The sequence below is a fragment of the Triticum aestivum genome, chromosome 5D, assembly GCF_018294505.1.
Source record: "Triticum aestivum cultivar Chinese Spring chromosome 5D, IWGSC CS RefSeq v2.1, whole genome shotgun sequence".
Taxonomy (NCBI): domain Eukaryota; kingdom Viridiplantae; phylum Streptophyta; class Magnoliopsida; order Poales; family Poaceae; genus Triticum; species Triticum aestivum.
In genome coordinates this window covers 379,787,774-379,806,409 of record NC_057808.1, presented here as the reverse complement: position 1 = coordinate 379,806,409, position 18,636 = coordinate 379,787,774, and the positions used below count along the sequence as shown (strand labels likewise).

The 18,636-nt window shown below is 46.0% G+C and overlaps 1 protein-coding gene across 3 annotated transcripts; it reads left to right on the top strand.

The window, feature by feature from the left end:
- Positions 1-12,921: 12,921 nt before the first annotated feature.
- LOC123121932 (squamosa promoter-binding-like protein 17) lies at positions 12,922-16,530 on the top strand. Of its 3 annotated transcripts, XM_044542030.1 has the most exons (4): positions 12,922-13,078; positions 13,285-13,766; positions 15,369-15,505; positions 15,602-16,530. In XM_044542030.1, exons 2-4 carry the CDS (start codon positions 13,384-13,386, stop codon positions 16,306-16,308), a joined length of 1,227 nt encoding a protein of 408 aa, XP_044397965.1. In that variant the 5' UTR covers positions 12,922-13,078; positions 13,285-13,383; the 3' UTR covers positions 16,309-16,530. The 3 variants fall into 3 exon arrangements, with proteins under 3 accessions (XP_044397965.1, XP_044397966.1, XP_044397964.1); XM_044542031.1 differs by having other exon boundaries at positions 13,045-13,766; positions 15,605-16,530; XM_044542029.1 differs by having other exon boundaries at positions 13,048-13,766.
- Positions 16,531-18,636: the final 2,106 nt, after the last annotated feature.

Genomic DNA, 18,636 nt, shown 5'->3' with positions numbered 1-18,636 from the left:
TGCTCGTCCTTGAGTAGATAAATGATAAAAATAGAATTTTTGATGTGGAATGCTGCCTAACATGTTCATCACATATTATTTTCTTTTGTAGCATGGACATATGGACTTTTATATGGTTCAAAGCAATAGTCTAGTTTTGACACGAAGATTTCAATACTCGAGCATATCAACAAGAAACCATGTCTTCCAAAATATCAACACTAAAGCAAGTTATCCCTAGCCCATCATGCTCAGTCATTGATCCATTCATGAAACACACTCGCATATTAGCTACATCCAATGCTCAAGTATGATCATAGTGCCCTTTCGTTGGTGCTTTATAAGAGAATATGGAGACTCAAATAAAAATAAAAAATTCTTAAAGTAAATAGATAGGCCCTTCGCAGAGGGAAGTAGGGATTTGTAGAGGCGCCAGAGCTCAAAGCTTAAATTGATAGATAAAATTTTGGGAGGCATACTTTTACCATCAACGAAGACGACCGAGTAATTCCAAACACTTTCCATGCTAGATATATCATAGGCGGTTCCCAAACAGAAACTAAAGTTTAGTCCTTTTTCCACCATTCTTTCACAATCCATGGCTAGCCATATCCACGGGTGCCTTCCATACCAACACTTTCCAAGGAATTTATTATTTGACAACATAAAGTAAATTTATTTTTCATTTCGGGACTGGGCATCCCTATTACCGCCGTACTCTCATGCAATGACAAGTGAATAAACACTCATCTTGAGAATAACACATCTAGCATGGAAAATATTGGCCACCCCCTACCGCTTCATCAGCGGTACGAGCACACAAAATGGAATTTTTTTTTTGAAAATTAGAGATGGCACATACAAATTTGCTTAGAACGACATGGAAATACCACGTATAGATAGGTATGGTGGACTCATATGGAAAAACTGGGTTTAAGGATGTTGGATGCACAGGTAGTATTTCTACTTGGTACAAGTGGAGGCTAGCAAAAAGATTGACAAGCAACCAACCAAGAAACGGAAAATCACGTACGCGAGCATTAAGCATAACTAACACCGAATGATGCGCCACAAGTAGGATGTAATTCCAATGCATGACTATTGACTTTCGTGCTTGCATAGGGAATCACAAACCTTAACACCAATATTCTTACTAAATCATAATTACTCAGCAACATGACTCACATATCATTATCATCATATCTCAAAACTATTAGAAAGAATTAAGTTTATTTTGTCCAATGATCTTCATGAAAGTTTTTATTATATCCCTCTTGAATATCTATCACTTTGGAACTAGTTTCATATATTTCAATTGCTTTTGACAAGCTCAAATAAATTTAAGTGAAGAACATGAGCATAAAGATTTTCATCTCTCAAAATAGTACAAGTCAAGCATGAGAGAATTTCTTCAAAATTAGTAACTCTCAAATAAATCTAAGTGAAGCATGAGAGCATTTCTTAAAAAATATTAAAGCACACCGTGCTCAAAAAGATATTAATGAAGCACTAGAGCTATTCCATAGCTCAAAAAATTTAAGTGAAGTATAGAGCAATTCTAATAAATCATAGCATAATTTTGGCTCTCTCAAATAGGTGTGTCCATCAAGGATGCTTGTGACAAACTAAAAAGCAAAACAAGCAAAGAGTCATATGATACAAGACGCTCCAAGCAAAACTCATGATATGTGACGAATAAAAATATAGCTCCAAGTAAAATACTAATGGTCGTTAGAAGAAAGAGGGGATGCCACTCGGGGCATCCCCAAGCTTAGTTGCTTGTTTCTCCTTGAATGTTATCTTGGGTTGGCATGGGGCAGCCCCAAGCTTAGGCTCTTCTTACTCCTTATTCCTTCATCCATCGTGATCTCACCCAAAACTTGAAAACTTCAATCACACAAAACTTAACAAAACCTTCGTGAGATACGTTAGTATAAGAAAGCAAATCACTCCTCTAAGTACTGTTGCAAACCATTCATATTTTGTCATTGCATTATACCCACTGTATTCTATCTTTACCATGGCTTATACCCCCCCTATACAATCCATAGATTCATCAAAATAAGCACACAATGCAACGAACACAGAATCTGTCAAAAACAGAACAGTCTGTAGTAATCAGGGAACTTCGTATACTTCTGTAACTCCAATTTTTTTGAAAAATTAGGACAATGTGGGCAATTTGTATATCAATCTTGTGTAAACAATTCAGAGCAAAAGTACATTTCTGTGATTTATGAAAATTATTTTACTGGGCACAAAAGTTTCTGTTTTCCAACAAGATCAAATCAACTATCACCCAACATGATGCCAAAGGCTTAGTTTGGCACAAAAACTAATTAAAACATAAAACACATCTAATCAGAGGCATAATTGTGCAAACACTCAAAAACAGAAAGAAAAAGTTAAAATAAATTTTATTCATTGGGTTGCCTCCCAACAAGCGCTATCGTTTTACACCCCTAGCTAGGCATAATTCAAAAATTCAAGTACTGTCATCTTTAGTTTTAGATCCATAGGATGCCATCATGATTGATCCATATGGTGGCTTAATTCTTGCTCTAGGTAAGTGTTCCATACCCTTCCTTAGTGGAAATTGAAATTTAATATTGCCTTTTTTCATATCAATCATGGCACCTATAGTGCGTAAAAATGGTCTACCAAGAATGATTGGACAAGATGGATTGCAATCAATATCAAGAACAATAAATTCTATGGGCACATAATTTATATTTGCAAGAATAAGAACATCATCAATTCTTCCCAAAGGCTTTTTAATAGTAGAATCCACCAAGTGCAAATGAAGAGAACATTCTTCAATATAGCTAAGACCAAGCACATGACATAAAGATTTCGGAATTGTGGAAACACTAGCACCCAAATCACATAAAGAAAAACACTCATAATTTTTAATCTTGAGTTGATGGTAGGTTCCCATTCATCATGTAATTTTCTAGGAATTGAAACTTCTAATTCCAACTTTTCTTCAAAAGCTTTCATCATGGCATCGACAATATGTTTAGTAAAAGCTTTGTTTTGTTCATAAGCATGGGGTGAATTTATCATGGATTGCAACAAAGAAATACATTCAATCAAAGAGCAATTATCATAATTAAAGTCCTTGTAATCCAAAAGAGTGGGCATATCACTAGTTAAAGTTTTGGCCTCTCTAAACCCACTTTTATCAATTTTTTCGTCGAGATTTTCACCCTCCGAATCATGGGGACGCCTTCTAGAAAAAGTTGACTCTTCTTCAGTCCCTTTATCATCAATTTAATTTTACTAAACAAGGAATCCATAAAATAAACACCAATTACTTTAAGATCTTCATCATTTTTATGAAAACAATCACTAGAAAACGCTCTTTCTAAAAAAATTCTTTTAGCTCTAAGCATAGCGGTTCTTTTCTTACTTTCATCCATAGAAACATATAAAGCTTTAATTGATTCATCAACTTTGGGTACAAAGCTTTCAACTTGAGATTTTCTACATCGTGAGAAATTCTATCAATGCTTCTAGACATATCATCAATTTTATTCAACTTTTCTTCTATCGTAGTATTGAAAAAAATTTGAGCATTGATAATTTTTTTATTATTATCAAGATCGGAGGTATTCCTATTATTATTGTAAGAAGAGTTACCATAGGAATTACCACAATTATTAGAGGAATTTCTAGGAAAAGGCCTAGGATTAAAATTACCTCTATAAGCGTTGTTACTGAAATTATTTCGCGAGATAAAATTCACATCTACGGCATCATTATTTTGCTCAATAAAAGTAGACAAAGGCACATCATTAAGATCAATAGGAGCACTTTTACTAGCAACCATTTTCATAAGAGCATCAACTTTTTCACTCAAAGAATTTATTTCTTCAACCGAATTGACTTTTTTACTAGTAGGTGCTCTTTCGGCATGCCATTGTGAATAATTTGCCATAATATTATCAAGAATTTAGTAGCTTCACCCAAAGCGATCTCCATAAAAGTACCACCGGCGGCGGAATCTAAAACATTTCTAGAGACAAAATTCAATCCCGCATAATTTTTTTGTATGATTATACCATGAGTAGGACAATTTCTTAGAATCAATTTCATTCCCAAGATTGTGCAATATGTTCATGCTCAAGTTACTTAAAATTCATGATCTGAGTTCTAAGGGAAATAATTTCGCGGGCAGAAAATACTTAGTAATAAAGGCATCTTTTCACTTATCCCATGAATCAATACTATTGCGAGGCAAAGAAAAAAGCCAAAATTTTGCACGATCCCTAAAAGTGAAAGGAAATAATTTCAACTTCACAATATCATTCTCCACATCTTTTTTCTTTTGCATATCGCATAATTCTACGAATATGTTTAGATGGGACGCGACATCCTCATTAGGACTACCGGAAAACTGATCTTTCATGATAAAATTCGACAAAGCGACATTAATATCACTAGATGCCGCACTAGTGGCGGGAGGAGCAATCGGAGTGCTAATAAAATCATTGTTACTGGTATTGGAAAAATCACACAACTTGGTGTTTTCTTGAGTCATCGTGACTACGCAAACAAGATTGCACACAGAAACATGTCTGATGAAAAAAAACGAACGAAAAAGAGGGCGAATAAAAGGGGAAAAATTGTGAAGTGGGGGTATGAAAACGAGAGGCAAATGGAAAATAATGTAAATTGCAAGGAGATGAGATTTCTGATTAGGAACCTGATAGATGTTGATGATGTCTCCCCGGCAACAGCGCCAGAAATCTCCTTGATGATAGCTCGTATCCGCGTCAGTATTTTCCCCAAGAGGAAGGGACGATGCAGCACAACTTCGGTAGGTATTTCTCTCAGTTATAAATCCAAGGTTATCGAACCAGTAGGAGAACCAAGAAACACTATGTAAACAATACCTTCACACAAAGAACAAATATTTGCAACCCGACACGTAAGAGGGGTTGTCAATCCCTCTCGGGTAAACGATTGGTAAATAGATAGATTGGAAGATGCAAATAGAATAACAGCAAATAAAATTCAGCGAGGTATTTTTGGGTTTTTGATCATATAGATCTGAAAATAAAATATGCAAATAAAGAAAAAGGCAAATAGCAATATAGGTCTAAAAATATATGATGGGAAAATAGACCCGGGGGCCGTAGATTTCACTAGTGGCTTCTTTTAAGAAATAGCACACGCTGGGTAAACAAATTACTGTTGGGCAATTGATAGAACCTCAAATAATTATGACGATATCCAGGCAATGATCATTATATAGGCATCACGTCAAAGATTAGTAGACCGACTCCTGCCTGCATCTACTATTATTACTCCACACATCGACCACTATCCAACATGCATCTAGTGTATTAAGTTCATGGAGAAACGGAGTAATGCAGTAAGAACGATGACATGATGTAGACGAGATCTATTCATGTAGGAATAGCCCCATCTTGTTATCCTTAATAGCAACGATACATGCGTGTTTTGCTGCCCCTTCTGTCACTGGGAAAGAACACCGCACGATCGAACCCATCACAAAGCACCTCTTCCCATGGCAAGAAAAATCGATCTAGTTGGCCTAACTAAACCAAAGAATCGAAGAAGAAATGCGAGGCTATAAGTAATCATGCATATAAGAGATCAAAGAAAACTCAAATAACTTTCATGGATATAGATCTGATCATAAACTCAAAGTTCATCGGATCCCAACAAACACACCACAAAAAGAGTTACATCAAATAGATCTCCAAGAGACCATTGTATTGAGAATCAAAAGAGAGAGAGAGAGAGAGAGAGAGAGAGAGAGAGAGAGGAAGCCATCTAGATACTGCCTACGGACCCATAGGTCTACAATGAACTACTCACACATCATCGGAGAGGCACCAATGAGGATGATGAACCCCTCCATGATGGTGTCTAGATTGGATCTTGTTGTTCTGGAACTTGCTCCGGCTGGAATTGTGTTTCGTCGACTCCCCTAGGGTTTCTGGATTTTTGGGGTATTTATAGAGCAAAGAGGAGGTGCAGGAGGCCACCAAGGTGGGCACAACCCACCAGAGGCGCGCCCAGGTGGGTTGTGCCCCCCCCCCCTCGGGGCACCCCTCTGGTACTTCTTTGGCCCAAGTAGTGTCTTTTGGTCCATAGAAATTCTCCGAAAAGTTTCGCTGCGTTTGGACTCCATTTGGTACTGATATTCTGCGAAGTAAAAAACAAGCAAAAAACAACAACTGGCACTGAGCACTATGTCAATAGGTTACTCCCAAAAAAATGATATAAAGTTTCTATAAATTGATTGTAAAACATCCGAGAATGATAATATAACAGCATGGAACAATAAAAAATTATAGATACGTTGGAGACGTATCAATAGACTCCAGCCCCGGCCATAGCCACAGTCATCCTCCTCTGGACCCTTTCTCCTCTGCGCACCATGTCTGCCATGGCCTCCTTGCACTCCAAAGCCCTCTGGGACACGCTCTCCTCCAAGTTGAAGAAGGAGATGCCGCCATGGCTGTCGGCTGGTAGACCGGCAGACAGATAGATGTCGCCAACCTCCCAATGGAGGACGCGGCCGAGGACGAGCTGGCACCACCATCCTCACCGGTGCATGCCGGTGATGTCTACTACACAACCTTCTTCTTGTAGATGTTGTTGGGCCTCCAAGTGCAGAGGTTTGTAGGACAGTAGCAAATTTCTCTCAAGTGGATGACCTAAGGTTTATCAATCCGTGGGAGGCGTAGGATGAAGATGGTCTCTCTCAAGCAACCCTGCAACCAAATAACAAAGAGTCTCTTGTGTCCCCAACACACCCAATACAATGGTAAATTGTATAGGTGCGCTAGTTCGGCGAAGAGATGATGATACAAGTGCAATATGGATGGTAGATATAGGTTTTTGTAATCTGGAAATATAAAAACAGTGAGGTAACTAATGATAAAAGTGAGCGTAAACGGTATAGCAATGCTAGGAAACAAGGCCTAGGGTTCATACTTCCACTAGTGCAAGTTCTCTCAACAATAATAACATAATTGGATCATATAACTATCCCTCAACATGCAACAAAGAGTCACTCCAAAGTCACTAATAGCGGAGAACAAACGAAGAGATTATTGTAGGGTACGAAACCACCTCAAAGTTATCCTTTTTGATCAATCTATTCAAGAGTCCGTAGTAAAATAATACAAAGCTATTCTTTCCATTTGATCTATCATAGAGTTCATACTAGAATAACACCTTAAGACACAAATCAACCAAAACCCTAATGTCACCTAGATACTCCAATGTCACCTCAAGTATCCATGGGTATGATTATACGATATGCATCACACAATCTCAGATTCATCTATTCAACCAACACAAAGAACTTCAAAGAGTGCCCAAAAGTTTCTACCGGAGAGTCAAGACGAAAACGTGTGCCAACCCCTATGCATAAGTTCACAAGGTCAATGAACCCGCAAGTTGATCACCAAAACATACATCAAGTAGATCACGTGAATATCCCATTGTCACCACAGATAAGCACATGCAAGACATACTCAAGTGTTCTCAAATCCTTAAAGACTCAATCCGATAAGATAACTTCAAAGGGAAAACTCAATCCATTACAAGAGAGAAGAGGGGGAGAATCATCATAAGATCCAACTATAATAGCAAAGCTCGCGATACATCAAGATCATGCCGAATCAAGAACACGAGAGAGAGAGAGATCAAACACATAGTTACTGGTACATACCCTCAGCCCCGAGGGTGAACTACTCCCTCCTCGTCATGGAGATCCCCGGGATGATGAAGATGGCCACCGGTGAGGGATCCTCCCCTCCGGCAGGGTGCCGGAACAGGGTCCCGATTGGTTTTTGGTGGCTACATAGGCTTGCGGCGGCAGAACTCCCGATCTAGGTTATGTTCTAGGGGTTTCTGTATATATAAGAGGTTTTGGCGTCGGGAAAAAGTCAGGGGGGTCTCCGAGGCGGCCACGAGGTAGGGGGCGCGCCCCCCACCCTCGTGGGTGCCTCGGGACTCTTCTGGCCCATCTCCGGTACTCTGTGGGCTTCTTCTGGTCCAAAAATAATCTTCGTGAAATTTAGGTCAATTGGACTCCGTTTGATTTTCCTTTTCTGCGAAACTCAAAAACAAGAAAAAACAGAAACTGGCACTGGGCTCTGGGTTAATAGGTTAGTCCCAAAAAATCATATAAAATAGCATATAAACGCATATAAAACATCCTAGCTGGATAATATAATAGAATGGAACAATCAAAAATTATAGATACGTTGGAGACGTATCAGCCGGCATCACCATCGGCGAGGCCCATGCCCATTACATAGACATGGTGCATTAGGAGCGGGAGGCCTAGTTCCGGCAGGCGTTGGCCGACCATGCCTACAACCTCGGCCTCCTCGATGAGCACCAGCGCGCGGAGGAGCAAGTCGCCGCTGGCACGACCATCGCGTCGGACGTGGACATGGCAGAGCAAGAGGCGTTGCTCGACTGCTACGGCTCCGCCTGCGACATCCACCACGACTGCTGGCAGTAATGGCTCCATCAGGCGAAGTTACATGCCACCTAGACGAGGTGGCGGATGAGGTGTTCGACAAGAGCGGCGACGAGTAGGACATCGCCAGCTACGCTAAAGTCCCGCCCCGCCGCCGCAACCACGAAGCCGACATGTCCATGGGCACCACCAACAGCGAGGAATAGTGCATGGTAGGCCGCCACCGTTCGGGTCCGAAGAAGGCCATCGCTCCTCCCCTCCCATTGAAGCCAAGCTTGGTGGGCTCAACATCGTCGGCCCATTAGCCGCTTGACGGCGACATGGAGGCGGACAACTTCACTTCTCGGGGCTCATGGCTGTGGGGCGGAGGCTATGAAGGAAGAGCTCAAGAGCGCGAGGCAGAACTGGAGAAGGCGAAGACAAGAGCCGGAGCTTCATTATCCGGGGCTCATGGCCAGACATGGGGAAAGGGCGCCGACGATCATTCAGATTAGGTTTAGAGTAGGGTTTAGTTAAAATTGTCTAAAATGTAATGAATGTCGTCCTGTTTATATGAAGGGAAAGACTTGGTTTCATCCGGCGGATTGCACGCGGATGTCCACCACTTCGTCCGTGTGATGCGTGTCCTGCTGGCTCACCTAGCATTATCTCTTATGGTTTTGCAATTTAGCGCTTGTTGCAGTCTTCCCACCGCAACAACTCGTATGTTGCAGGATCTGGATCCCTCGAGCGCAGTTTCCTCCTGAGTTTGTCCCAAGCTCACATTCTTCTCTAATTTACGCAACATGATTTATGTTGCAAAAGTCCTTCAGCAACATCATCTATGCTGCAAAAGAGTGAAGACAAAAAACTACAACATAATCTTTGTTGAATGTTTCTGCAACACGAGCTCATGTTGCGGAAACATTCAACAAAGATTATCTACCGGCGGACACGTAGCGCTGCCCTATATGAGTATCATCCGGTTTGAATGAAGTTCGTCCAGTTTGTTTAAACATTGGTTGAAATGTATGCGGGCAGTGATGAATGGCCGGCTCCCACATTCGAGTCCGCGGGCTGATCCCCAATCGACGGACGGATGGATGCGGGAGAGAATTTAGGAGTCATCGTTCGAGATGTCCTTAGAGCATCTACAGCCGGACACCCCAAACCCGCCTCATACGCCCAGGCTGGACGCCCGGTCACTGACCGGTCACGTTTTCTGACCTAGACGGCCCTCCTCAAACGGGTATCAAACGCCGGGCTAACCGGCACCCCTCATATCCAGCCCAAATATGGGGCGGATATGGGGGCGCCCGGGCACGCCCGCCATGTAGGACTGACGAAGGGGTCCCGTCGCGCGGCGCCGCTCCGGCTCGCCGCCCGAGAGCAAATCCGCCTATTTAACCCGGTTGGAGTCCCGCATCCCTAGTCCATCCACCTCTCCCCTCTCTGCACCGCCAGTCCTAGCCCATCCACCTCCTCCCTTTCCCACTCCGGCGCTCTGTCCACGCTCTGGTGGTTCGGCATGGTCCGGAGGAAGATAACCTACTACGCAATGCTCATGTCGGAGCATCGTTGCCGGGCTGCCTCCGAACTCGCCGAAGCCGAAGGAGGAGGAGGAGCAGCCAGGAGAAGAGGAGGAAGAGAAGCTGGCTCTGATGGAGGCGGAGGAGGCGGAGCAGCAGCTGTCGGGCTTCAACATGGAGCAGGCGGAGGCGGAGTTCGCCGTTGCTTAGTCCGACGAGATGGCGGGGTAGCAGGCCATCCTGGAGTCCATCCAGGATGAGGCCTATGTGGAGGCCAACCAGGCATTCCTCCGGCGCGAGCAGGCGACGTCCAACGCGTTCTTCGCCGAACTCGACGCGAAAATAGAGGTGGAGGAGGCCGGAGCAGAGCAGCCAGAGGAGCCAGAGTTGCAGCTACTGTCAATCCTGCCGGAGCCGGGCACGGAGATCGCCGACATCTCCAATGATGAGTAGCTAGATGATCGACGTAGTACGTAGGTTATTTCGTTTGGATGTCTTCGTATGGATTTAATCCGCCTCGCGCCACGCCTCGATGCCATGATCTCTGCTAACCAAAGTGCGTTCATCGCCGGCCGGTGTATACACGACAACTTCTTGCTCGTGCAGCAAACAGCGTGGCAGCTCCACAACCTGAAGAATCCCCGCGTCATGCTTAAGCTCGATATTGCACGCGCTTTCGACGCCGTGTCCTGGGCTTTCCTGCTGGAGACATTACGCCACCTGGGATTTGGTCACCGGTGGTGCGAGTGGATATGCATACTCCTCGGCACGGCTAACACACGCGTCCTCAGCAACGGTGTCCCCGGACCGCCCATCCAACACCGCTGCGGGCTGCGGTAGGGGGACCCCGTGTCCCCCATGCTCTTTCTCATGGTCATCGACACCCTCAACAATCTCATATGCCGTGCAGCCAGCGAGGGGGTGCTGCAACGCCTCACTGCGCGTCATATGACCTCGAGCGTCTCCATCTACGCCGACGACGTCGTTGTCTTCTGCCGACCGGACGGGCACGACCTGACTGCCGTCCGCGAGCTGCTACGGGTATTCGGGGCCGCTTCTGGGCTGCACACCAACTACGCCAAATGCGCGGTCTCCCCTATCCAGTGCACGGACGCGGACCGGGCCATGATCACCGTGACCCTCGCCTGCCTGCTGCAAGACTTCCCCACCACCTACCTCGGGCTGCCACTGTCGATCCGCAAAGTCAGCTCCACCGCTCTACAACCCATCATAGACAAGCTGGAGCACAGGCTGTCGCCGTGGTGGGCATCCCTGATGTCGAGGGGCGACCGGCTTGCCCTGTGCCGCCATGTACTTTCGGCCATGCCCACACACATCATGATCGCAATGGCCATCAACCCGCCCATCCTAAAGCGCATCAATCGCTTGATTCGAAACTTCCTTTGGTACGACCGGAAGGACGCGAGTGGAGGCCATTGCAAGGTCAACTAGCGCCGAGTATGTAGACCAATCTCCCTCGGCGGCCTCGGGATCCCGGATCTCCAGCGCGCCCGGTGGATGTGGCTCCAAAGATCAGATGCCTCGCGCCCGTGGCAACACCTACGGATCCCCCGCTGCCCGGAGGTTCAGGCCATCTTCAGGGCTTCAACCTCTTGGCACGTCGGCAATGGCGAGTCTTGCTTGTTCTGGGAGGATCACTGGTTGGACGGGAAAAGTATCTTCGAGATCGCGCCCCTGGTTTACTGCAGGGTGCCCAAACGCCGGCGCAGGACACGCTCGGTGCGCGACGGTCTACTCAACCGGGCGTGGCTCACCGACATCCACGGCGCCATGGGCGTGGCCATGACCGTGCAGTGCGTCACGCTCTGGCGGCGTCTCCGGCACATGACCCTGTCCGATGAGCCGGACCGGCTGTCGTGGCGATGGACTTACTCAGGGATCTACTCTGCCAGCTCCTGCTATCAAGCCCTATTCGCCGGCTCCATCGCCGACCCGCATTGGCGCATCACTTGGAGATCATGGGCACCGCTCCGCATTAAGTTCTTCGTCTGGCTTGCCCTGATGGGCAGGTGTTGGACTGCCGACCACCTGGCATGACATGGCCTCCCCCACGAGCCACGCTGCCTCCTATGCGACCAAGAGCCGGAATCCATGCAGCATCTCCTGACGGGCTGCTCCTTCTCCCGCCAAGTCTGGCACGAGGTGCTTTCATGGTGCCGATGCACCACCGTGATCCCCGCCCATGACGACGAGTTCGCCAGCTGGCTCTCCACGGCCATCTCCAACACCTCGCTAGTCTTCGCCGCGGCCTCGCCTCCATTGCCATCCTCACCGCATGGCACCTATCGAAACACCGGAATGGCTGCCTCTTCGACGGCGATCAGCTAGCCGTGGGACGCGCAATGCATATGATCCAGGAGGAGGCGCGGCTTTGGGCACGCGCCGGCGCAAAGGGCATGGCCCTCATCTTGCCTGAGACGTAGGCTAGGCCAGATCGGGCAGCACACCCCGTCGACCGTGTGCCACGGCTACCAATGCTTGCCATCATTGTGTACGAGCTAGTTAGCCTCTCCCTCATCTTGTAATACTTTCATGTTTCGCCACTCTACCTATCAATGCAAAGATACGCAAGGTTTTTGCGTATTCGCGAAAAAAAAATAGTATAAGATATCCGGATGCAACAAATGAAATTTGAGGCGTACCGGTCCCTGCCCGCGGACGCACTCATTTGAGGGGTACATATTCGACTGTAGATGCTGTTAGGTTGGTTGTGGCACGCCTTGTCACTCTCAACGGAGCACCACGGGAGGCCGACGGAAACTAGTTTGCCCCGGGTGGACTTCTCCGCATGCAACCTCCCTGCTGCGTGCAAATCCCTGTCTGCGGGCCGCGAAACCCCATGCCCCCCGCGCGCGCGCGCGCCCGCGGCGTCCGCCCGCGTATACCAAGTGAGCCGAGCCGGGCTGCCACAGCCGTCCCATGCTCCCACAAATACTATACTGCCTGCTCGACAAGAGCTACCCTAGAAAGTAGACGACGACGATAAGAGGCAAAACGCAGAGGGCTCGTACTCGTAGCAGCGGCAGCTAGAGAGCGGCGTCTTGGCTATAAAAGGGCGGCGGCGGCAGCAGCAGCAGCAGCTGGGGAGAGTGAGGTGAGGTGTGCGTGCGTGGAGTGGAATAGTGGGAGTGCGTGAGCAAAGCACACTGCACCACACACTAAAAAAGGGTTTATTTTAAGCGCGGTGCCACCATTGCTGTCGCCTCGCTCCGCCGCTTTCGATCTTTTCGCTCCCACCCCCCTTCCCTTCCCCCCTCTCTCTCTCATCATCTCTCTCCTCTGCCTTTCTCTCCCTGGCAGGAGCACGGGAGCCGCCACTATTTAGTTAGTTCCCTACGCCAGTCCCTACGAGCGTTTTCTTTCACAAAAGCAGCAGGAGGGGGGCCGGCGGCGGCGGCAATGGAGACCGGGGGCAGCGGCGGCGGCGACGGCGGCGGGAGACGGCCCGGGGACGACCTCCACGGGCTCAACTTCGGCCAGAAGATCTACTTCGAGCAGGACGTGGCCGGGTCCTCCTCCTCGGGTGGCAGGAAGGGCAAGGGCCCCGCCCCCGCCCGAGCAGGAGGTGGAGGTGGAGGTGGAGGGTCAGGAGCCTCCACCCCCGCGGCCGGCGGCAACGCCTCGCAGTCGCAGCAGCCGAGGTGCCAGGTGGAGGGGTGCGGCGTGGATCTGAGCGGCGGCAAGACCTACTACTGCCGCCACAAGGTGTGCCTGGAGCATTCCAAGGCGCCGCTCGTCGTCGTCGCCGGCATCGAGCAGCGCTTCTGCCAGCAGTGCAGCAGGTACCACTCCCTCTCTTTCTCCCCACCACAACCGGCAATTTGAGCTTCAGCTCCAGCAATCCGCGCCTCGGATTGCTCCATTTTTGCTCCTCCCGTGCTTGCCGCGTGTTCTTGCGCTACTGTTACACTCGTGACACGCCTCGAACTCCACGGTTGGATCCTGGCATATTTTTCTCTTCCACAACTCTACTATTCATTGGTGAGTCCCTCCCAGCATGTGGCTAGCTACCAGCAGCGGCATGCAAAGTGTAAAAAAACTGCTCAGGTTCTGCAATTGCCCTATGCATTTTGTTGTACTTGTTTGCTTGGCCACATCCAGAAAAGAAAGAAATTCTCAAGTGATGACGCATGGGGGGGTGTGTAGTGCGCACTGGTGAAAAGAAAAGAAAAGAAACAATGTAACATTTGGTTGGGCAGGTAGAATCTGACGAGAATAGTAAGGGACAGAAAGTTGTACAACCTGAAATTCTTGTCCGAGTGGCACATATAGTAAGCCTAGATTTCTTTTCCTCTCCTCCTTATTCTACTGTACGCTATGCTAGGATGTGAGAAGTGAATGGGTGGTAGCAGCAGCAGTACAGCCGTTGTACTAGTGCTACTGTACTAAAATTAATACCCTACCCTAGTGATAGTACAGGACCTAGAAAAATGGAGTATCAATTTGAAATCAGGATGCACCAATCAGAAACCTTGAATTGTTGTTTTGTTCATCTCAGCTGTGAACAAATACAGTGTTTGTTTGGAGATTTTATTTGATAAAAATACCGGCACACACAACAATCCTAATAACCCAACTGAGCCAGAAATCATCTGTTGCATGTTTTTTTCCTTTTTGAGAACATCATCTGTTTCATGTTGCGCATTAATAAACCTTGTTAAGAACAAAATCTTGAACCAGCATTTCACTTATGTTTGAAAGATGAAGCATCACTTATGACTCTTGTTTGAAACATAAAGCACCACTTATGACTGTTGTTTGAGAGATGAATGCATCACTTATGACTGCTGTTGTATTGTACCATAAGCCTTTGCACGTTTCCACTATCTAGGAATGATTACAGGTGTTCTATCCACATGGTCCTCTTTCCCCCCCTGGTCGTGGTGAGTGGATCTAATAATGAAAAGTCGTTTCTTTGGTTACTGCATTAGATTAAGATAAACCCATTGGTTTGCCTGCGCCGATGCAGCTTTTCACATGGCATGTGATTTGCTCTGTTAGTTTATTCATTTGATGCATGCTTGTATTAGGATACTAAGCTAGAATCTGGCTCTTGATTGCAGTGTTAGCGCCCCCCCTCTTTTCATGTGCACCAAGTTTTTCTATATGCATGTAATCAGAATCAATATGATATATTATGCAATTGGTGTAGCTAGTGTGGAAGAGTCAGGCACCCTTCACTCTGCTTTTGTTGCGTGCAATTGATTATTGTCGTTCATCTTTTCTTCACTGTCTAAGTGTCTATATGAAATTCCTCCTTACGGCGACTCTCCGGTCTTTGTCAATTCGCATTAGTTCTGCTTTGAATGGATCTGCACTATTGTAAAGCCACCATGTGGAGTTCGTACATGTATGTAGTAAGTAATAATCCTTTGTGATCACAGGTTCCACCAGCTACCTGAATTTGACCAAGGAAAACGAAGCTGCCGCCGACGCCTCGCCGGTCACAACGAGCGCCGGAGGAAGCCGCCGCCCGGGCCTATGTCTACACGCTATGGCCGGCTTGCCGCGTCCTTCAACGGTAAGAAAGTGCCTCATGTTACTTATCACCGAATGCACACATTTGCAGTTTGAACGAAACGTATTGATTCTGCTGTTGTTGGAAAATTTGGTTCAGAAGATCCAGGCAGGCTCAGAAGCTTTCTGCTGGACTTCTCGTACCCGAGGGCCCCGGCCGGCGTGAGGGACCCGTGGCCGGCTGTGCAGGCTGGCGACCACCGCATGCCTGGCACCACCCACTGGCAGGGCGGCCATCATGAGCACCACCCTCACCGCAGTGCAGTTGCGGGATACGGCGACCACCACGCGTACAACGGCCAGGGGAGCAGCTCGGGGGGAGGCGGCGCGCCGCCGCCGATGATCCCGGGCGGCTTCGAGCTCCCCTCGGACGAATGTATGGCGGGCGTCGCCGCCGACTCCAGCTGTGCTCTCTCTCTTCTGTCAACTCAGCCATGGGATAGTAGTGCCCACAGCTCCAGCCACAACCGGTCCCCGGCGATGTCGACGACCAGCGCCTTCCAGGGCAGCCCGGTGGCGCCCTCCGTCATGGCCAGCAACTACATGGCGGCAAGCAGCAGCGGCTCCTGGGGCAGCCCCCGGGGCGCCAGGAGCATGCAGCAGCAGCACCACCACCACCAGCAGCATCACATGCAGCATGACACGGTCATGAGCGAGGTCCATCCGAGCTCGGTTCACCACGGCCAGTTCGGCGAGCTCGAGCTCGCGCTGCAGCAGGGGAGGGCCGCGCCGAACCCGCCGCACGCCGAGCACGGGTCCGGCGGGGCCTTCAGCCATTCCAGCAACGCGATGAACTGGTCTCTGTAGGGACGGACGTCACGCCATGGAGACATGGAACGTTGGGCGGCCTGAGTTTTGTGCGCCTTCCACTTGCCGATCCGGATTTCAGGACGGGGAGGGAACCCGTAGCCGTTAGAGCACGGGTTTCCCGCCGTGTAGCCCAGTTTTGTCCATGAACTCAATCCCACATATGTATTTTTAGTATGTGTGTGAAACTCCATTGCTTTATTAATTCGCTTGTCGAGGACTCTTGACCCTAGTAATGCGATGACCTCGCTAGCCGCCATCCTGCTCCTTGTTGTTTCCGTTGATGTTTTCGCCAATATATTGGGATCAGCTACGTGCAAAGTTGCCTAGTTTTGGTTTTTTTTGGTCAGGCGACTGATCACAAAACTTCTTTTTGAGTCGATTTGCTCAAGCATTCTGTCGATCAAGCATTTGTATATGGACCGTGGGCTCAGTCCAATACTGAATTACGACCGCCTGCTCTAATCTAGTGTCGGCCAAGCTTCAGGCCAGATGAGAAAATCAACTGAAAGTAAAAAAAAATCCAAATGACCGAAGAATAGCAAAAGCGGTTAATATATGGTATGATTTTCATTTTAAGTTTATAACACAAAATTAAGCACAATACAAACTTATTAAAACGATAATTTTTGGACTGAGGCAACAACAAAGCACAATACAAACCCATTAACCTGATAACCAAAAGAAGAAAAATGTCTAGTCACTTAAAATTCTAATACTTTTGGTGGTATCACCTTAAAGAACAAATGAACAAAAACACTATTGAATTTGTTTTAAGAAAGAATGAATTAGCGACATTGGTATTACCCTTCAAGAAGAAATATAAATAATAATGACAAAAAATTGCACACAGCTTACACAATTTTTTTTGTTTTCTTATAGTAATACACAAGAATGAGTTTATAATTATGATTTTTGTTGAAGAAAAAAAGAAGCAAAATGACGTAAAATTAAAACAAAAAATCAAAATAAAGTTTTCTAAGCAAGAATGAATCAGTGGCATGGGTATTACCCTTTGAGAAGAAACAAAATTAAAAAAATTGCACACAACTTTGCACTGAAATTGCACCTTTTTTTTTGCAGAAGAAATTGCATTTCTGTAATATGCAAACAATAAGAATATAATAGTGAAATTTTTGCACTATACTATACTTTAACATATATTGTATAGTACTTGCGTGTATACTTACGCACATAAAAATATATTAATAAAATGATGTTTCAACGATAAACTAGTGGCATTGGTATTGCACTTTAAGAAGAAAAAGGTTAATTTTTAAAAAAATAATGACACATTTGCACACAATTAAACACAAATCGTGCTTTTTATAATATGTAAGAATAAGTATATAATACTGCAATATTTCCAAAAAAAAAAGTTTTGTAAGAATGAATGAATTAGTGACATTGGTATTCCCATAACGAAGAAAGAAAAAAAATTATATCAGGGCGAATGAACTAGTGGCATTGATATTACCTTTTTAAAAGAGAGAAAATGAAGAAACAAAACTTGCACACAACTTTGCACTGAAATTGCATTTTTTGTAATATGCAAAGAATAAAAATATAATAATGCAATTTCTGCACTCTAGTATAATTTGCATGCATATTGTATAGTACTTACATGCATGCATTTAGAGTCACCCAACATCTCAAAAGTACACATAAAAACCGCCAAGAAAACAAAATAAAATAAAATAAAAATGCATAAAAATAGAAAAATACGCAATGGTAATGGGCTTCAAGCCTAATAAGAATATCGACTGACCGCAAAAGGGGCAGTCAAAAGGTCAACCCAAGAAGACATGAAGCAACACAAGTGAAAAAACTAGTGTGAACATTGGGAAAAAATCAACAGTCAAAAAATCGATCTACTCAAATTCAAAAAAGTAGGCAACTTACTGAAAGTGCGTTAAGTCGACTAGAGGGGGGTGAATAGGCGATTTTTATGAATTCTTCACTGAGGAATTTCACGGTGAGGAAATTCCTAAGCAAAGAACTACTAGCAGCGGAATAAGTACTCAGATGAATACATAACAGAATAGAAACACAGTCATCATGATGAAATGAAAAGAAGATATAGAGTACAGAAAGCGTAACACAGGATAAGCAGGCTGAAGACAACAGACTGAAGAAATTGAACTGAGAAAATTAAGAAAGTCTTGAGTCAAAGTCTTCAGACAGTAACGATCAAGTACACAACACAGTAATGAGGAAATGAAAGGGTTGAGGAAATAGAACCAGTAGGCTTGGTGAAGACAGTGATTTGGTAGACCAGTTCCAACTGCTGTGGCAGTTGTACGTCTGGTTGGAGCGGCTAGGTATTTA

Excerpts from the sequence above, each read along its gene's own strand:
- LOC123121932 (XM_044542030.1), top strand. The coding sequence starts at position 13,384 with ATGGAGACCGGGGGCAGCGGCGGCGGCGACGGCGGCGGGAGACGGCCC. Across the intron at positions 13,767-15,368 it reads TTCTGCCAGCAGTGCAGCAG|GTTCCACCAGCTACCTGAAT; the intron begins GTACCACTCCCT and ends TTGTGATCACAG. Across the intron at positions 15,506-15,601 it reads GCTTGCCGCGTCCTTCAACG|AAGATCCAGGCAGGCTCAGA; the intron begins GTAAGAAAGTGC and ends AATTTGGTTCAG.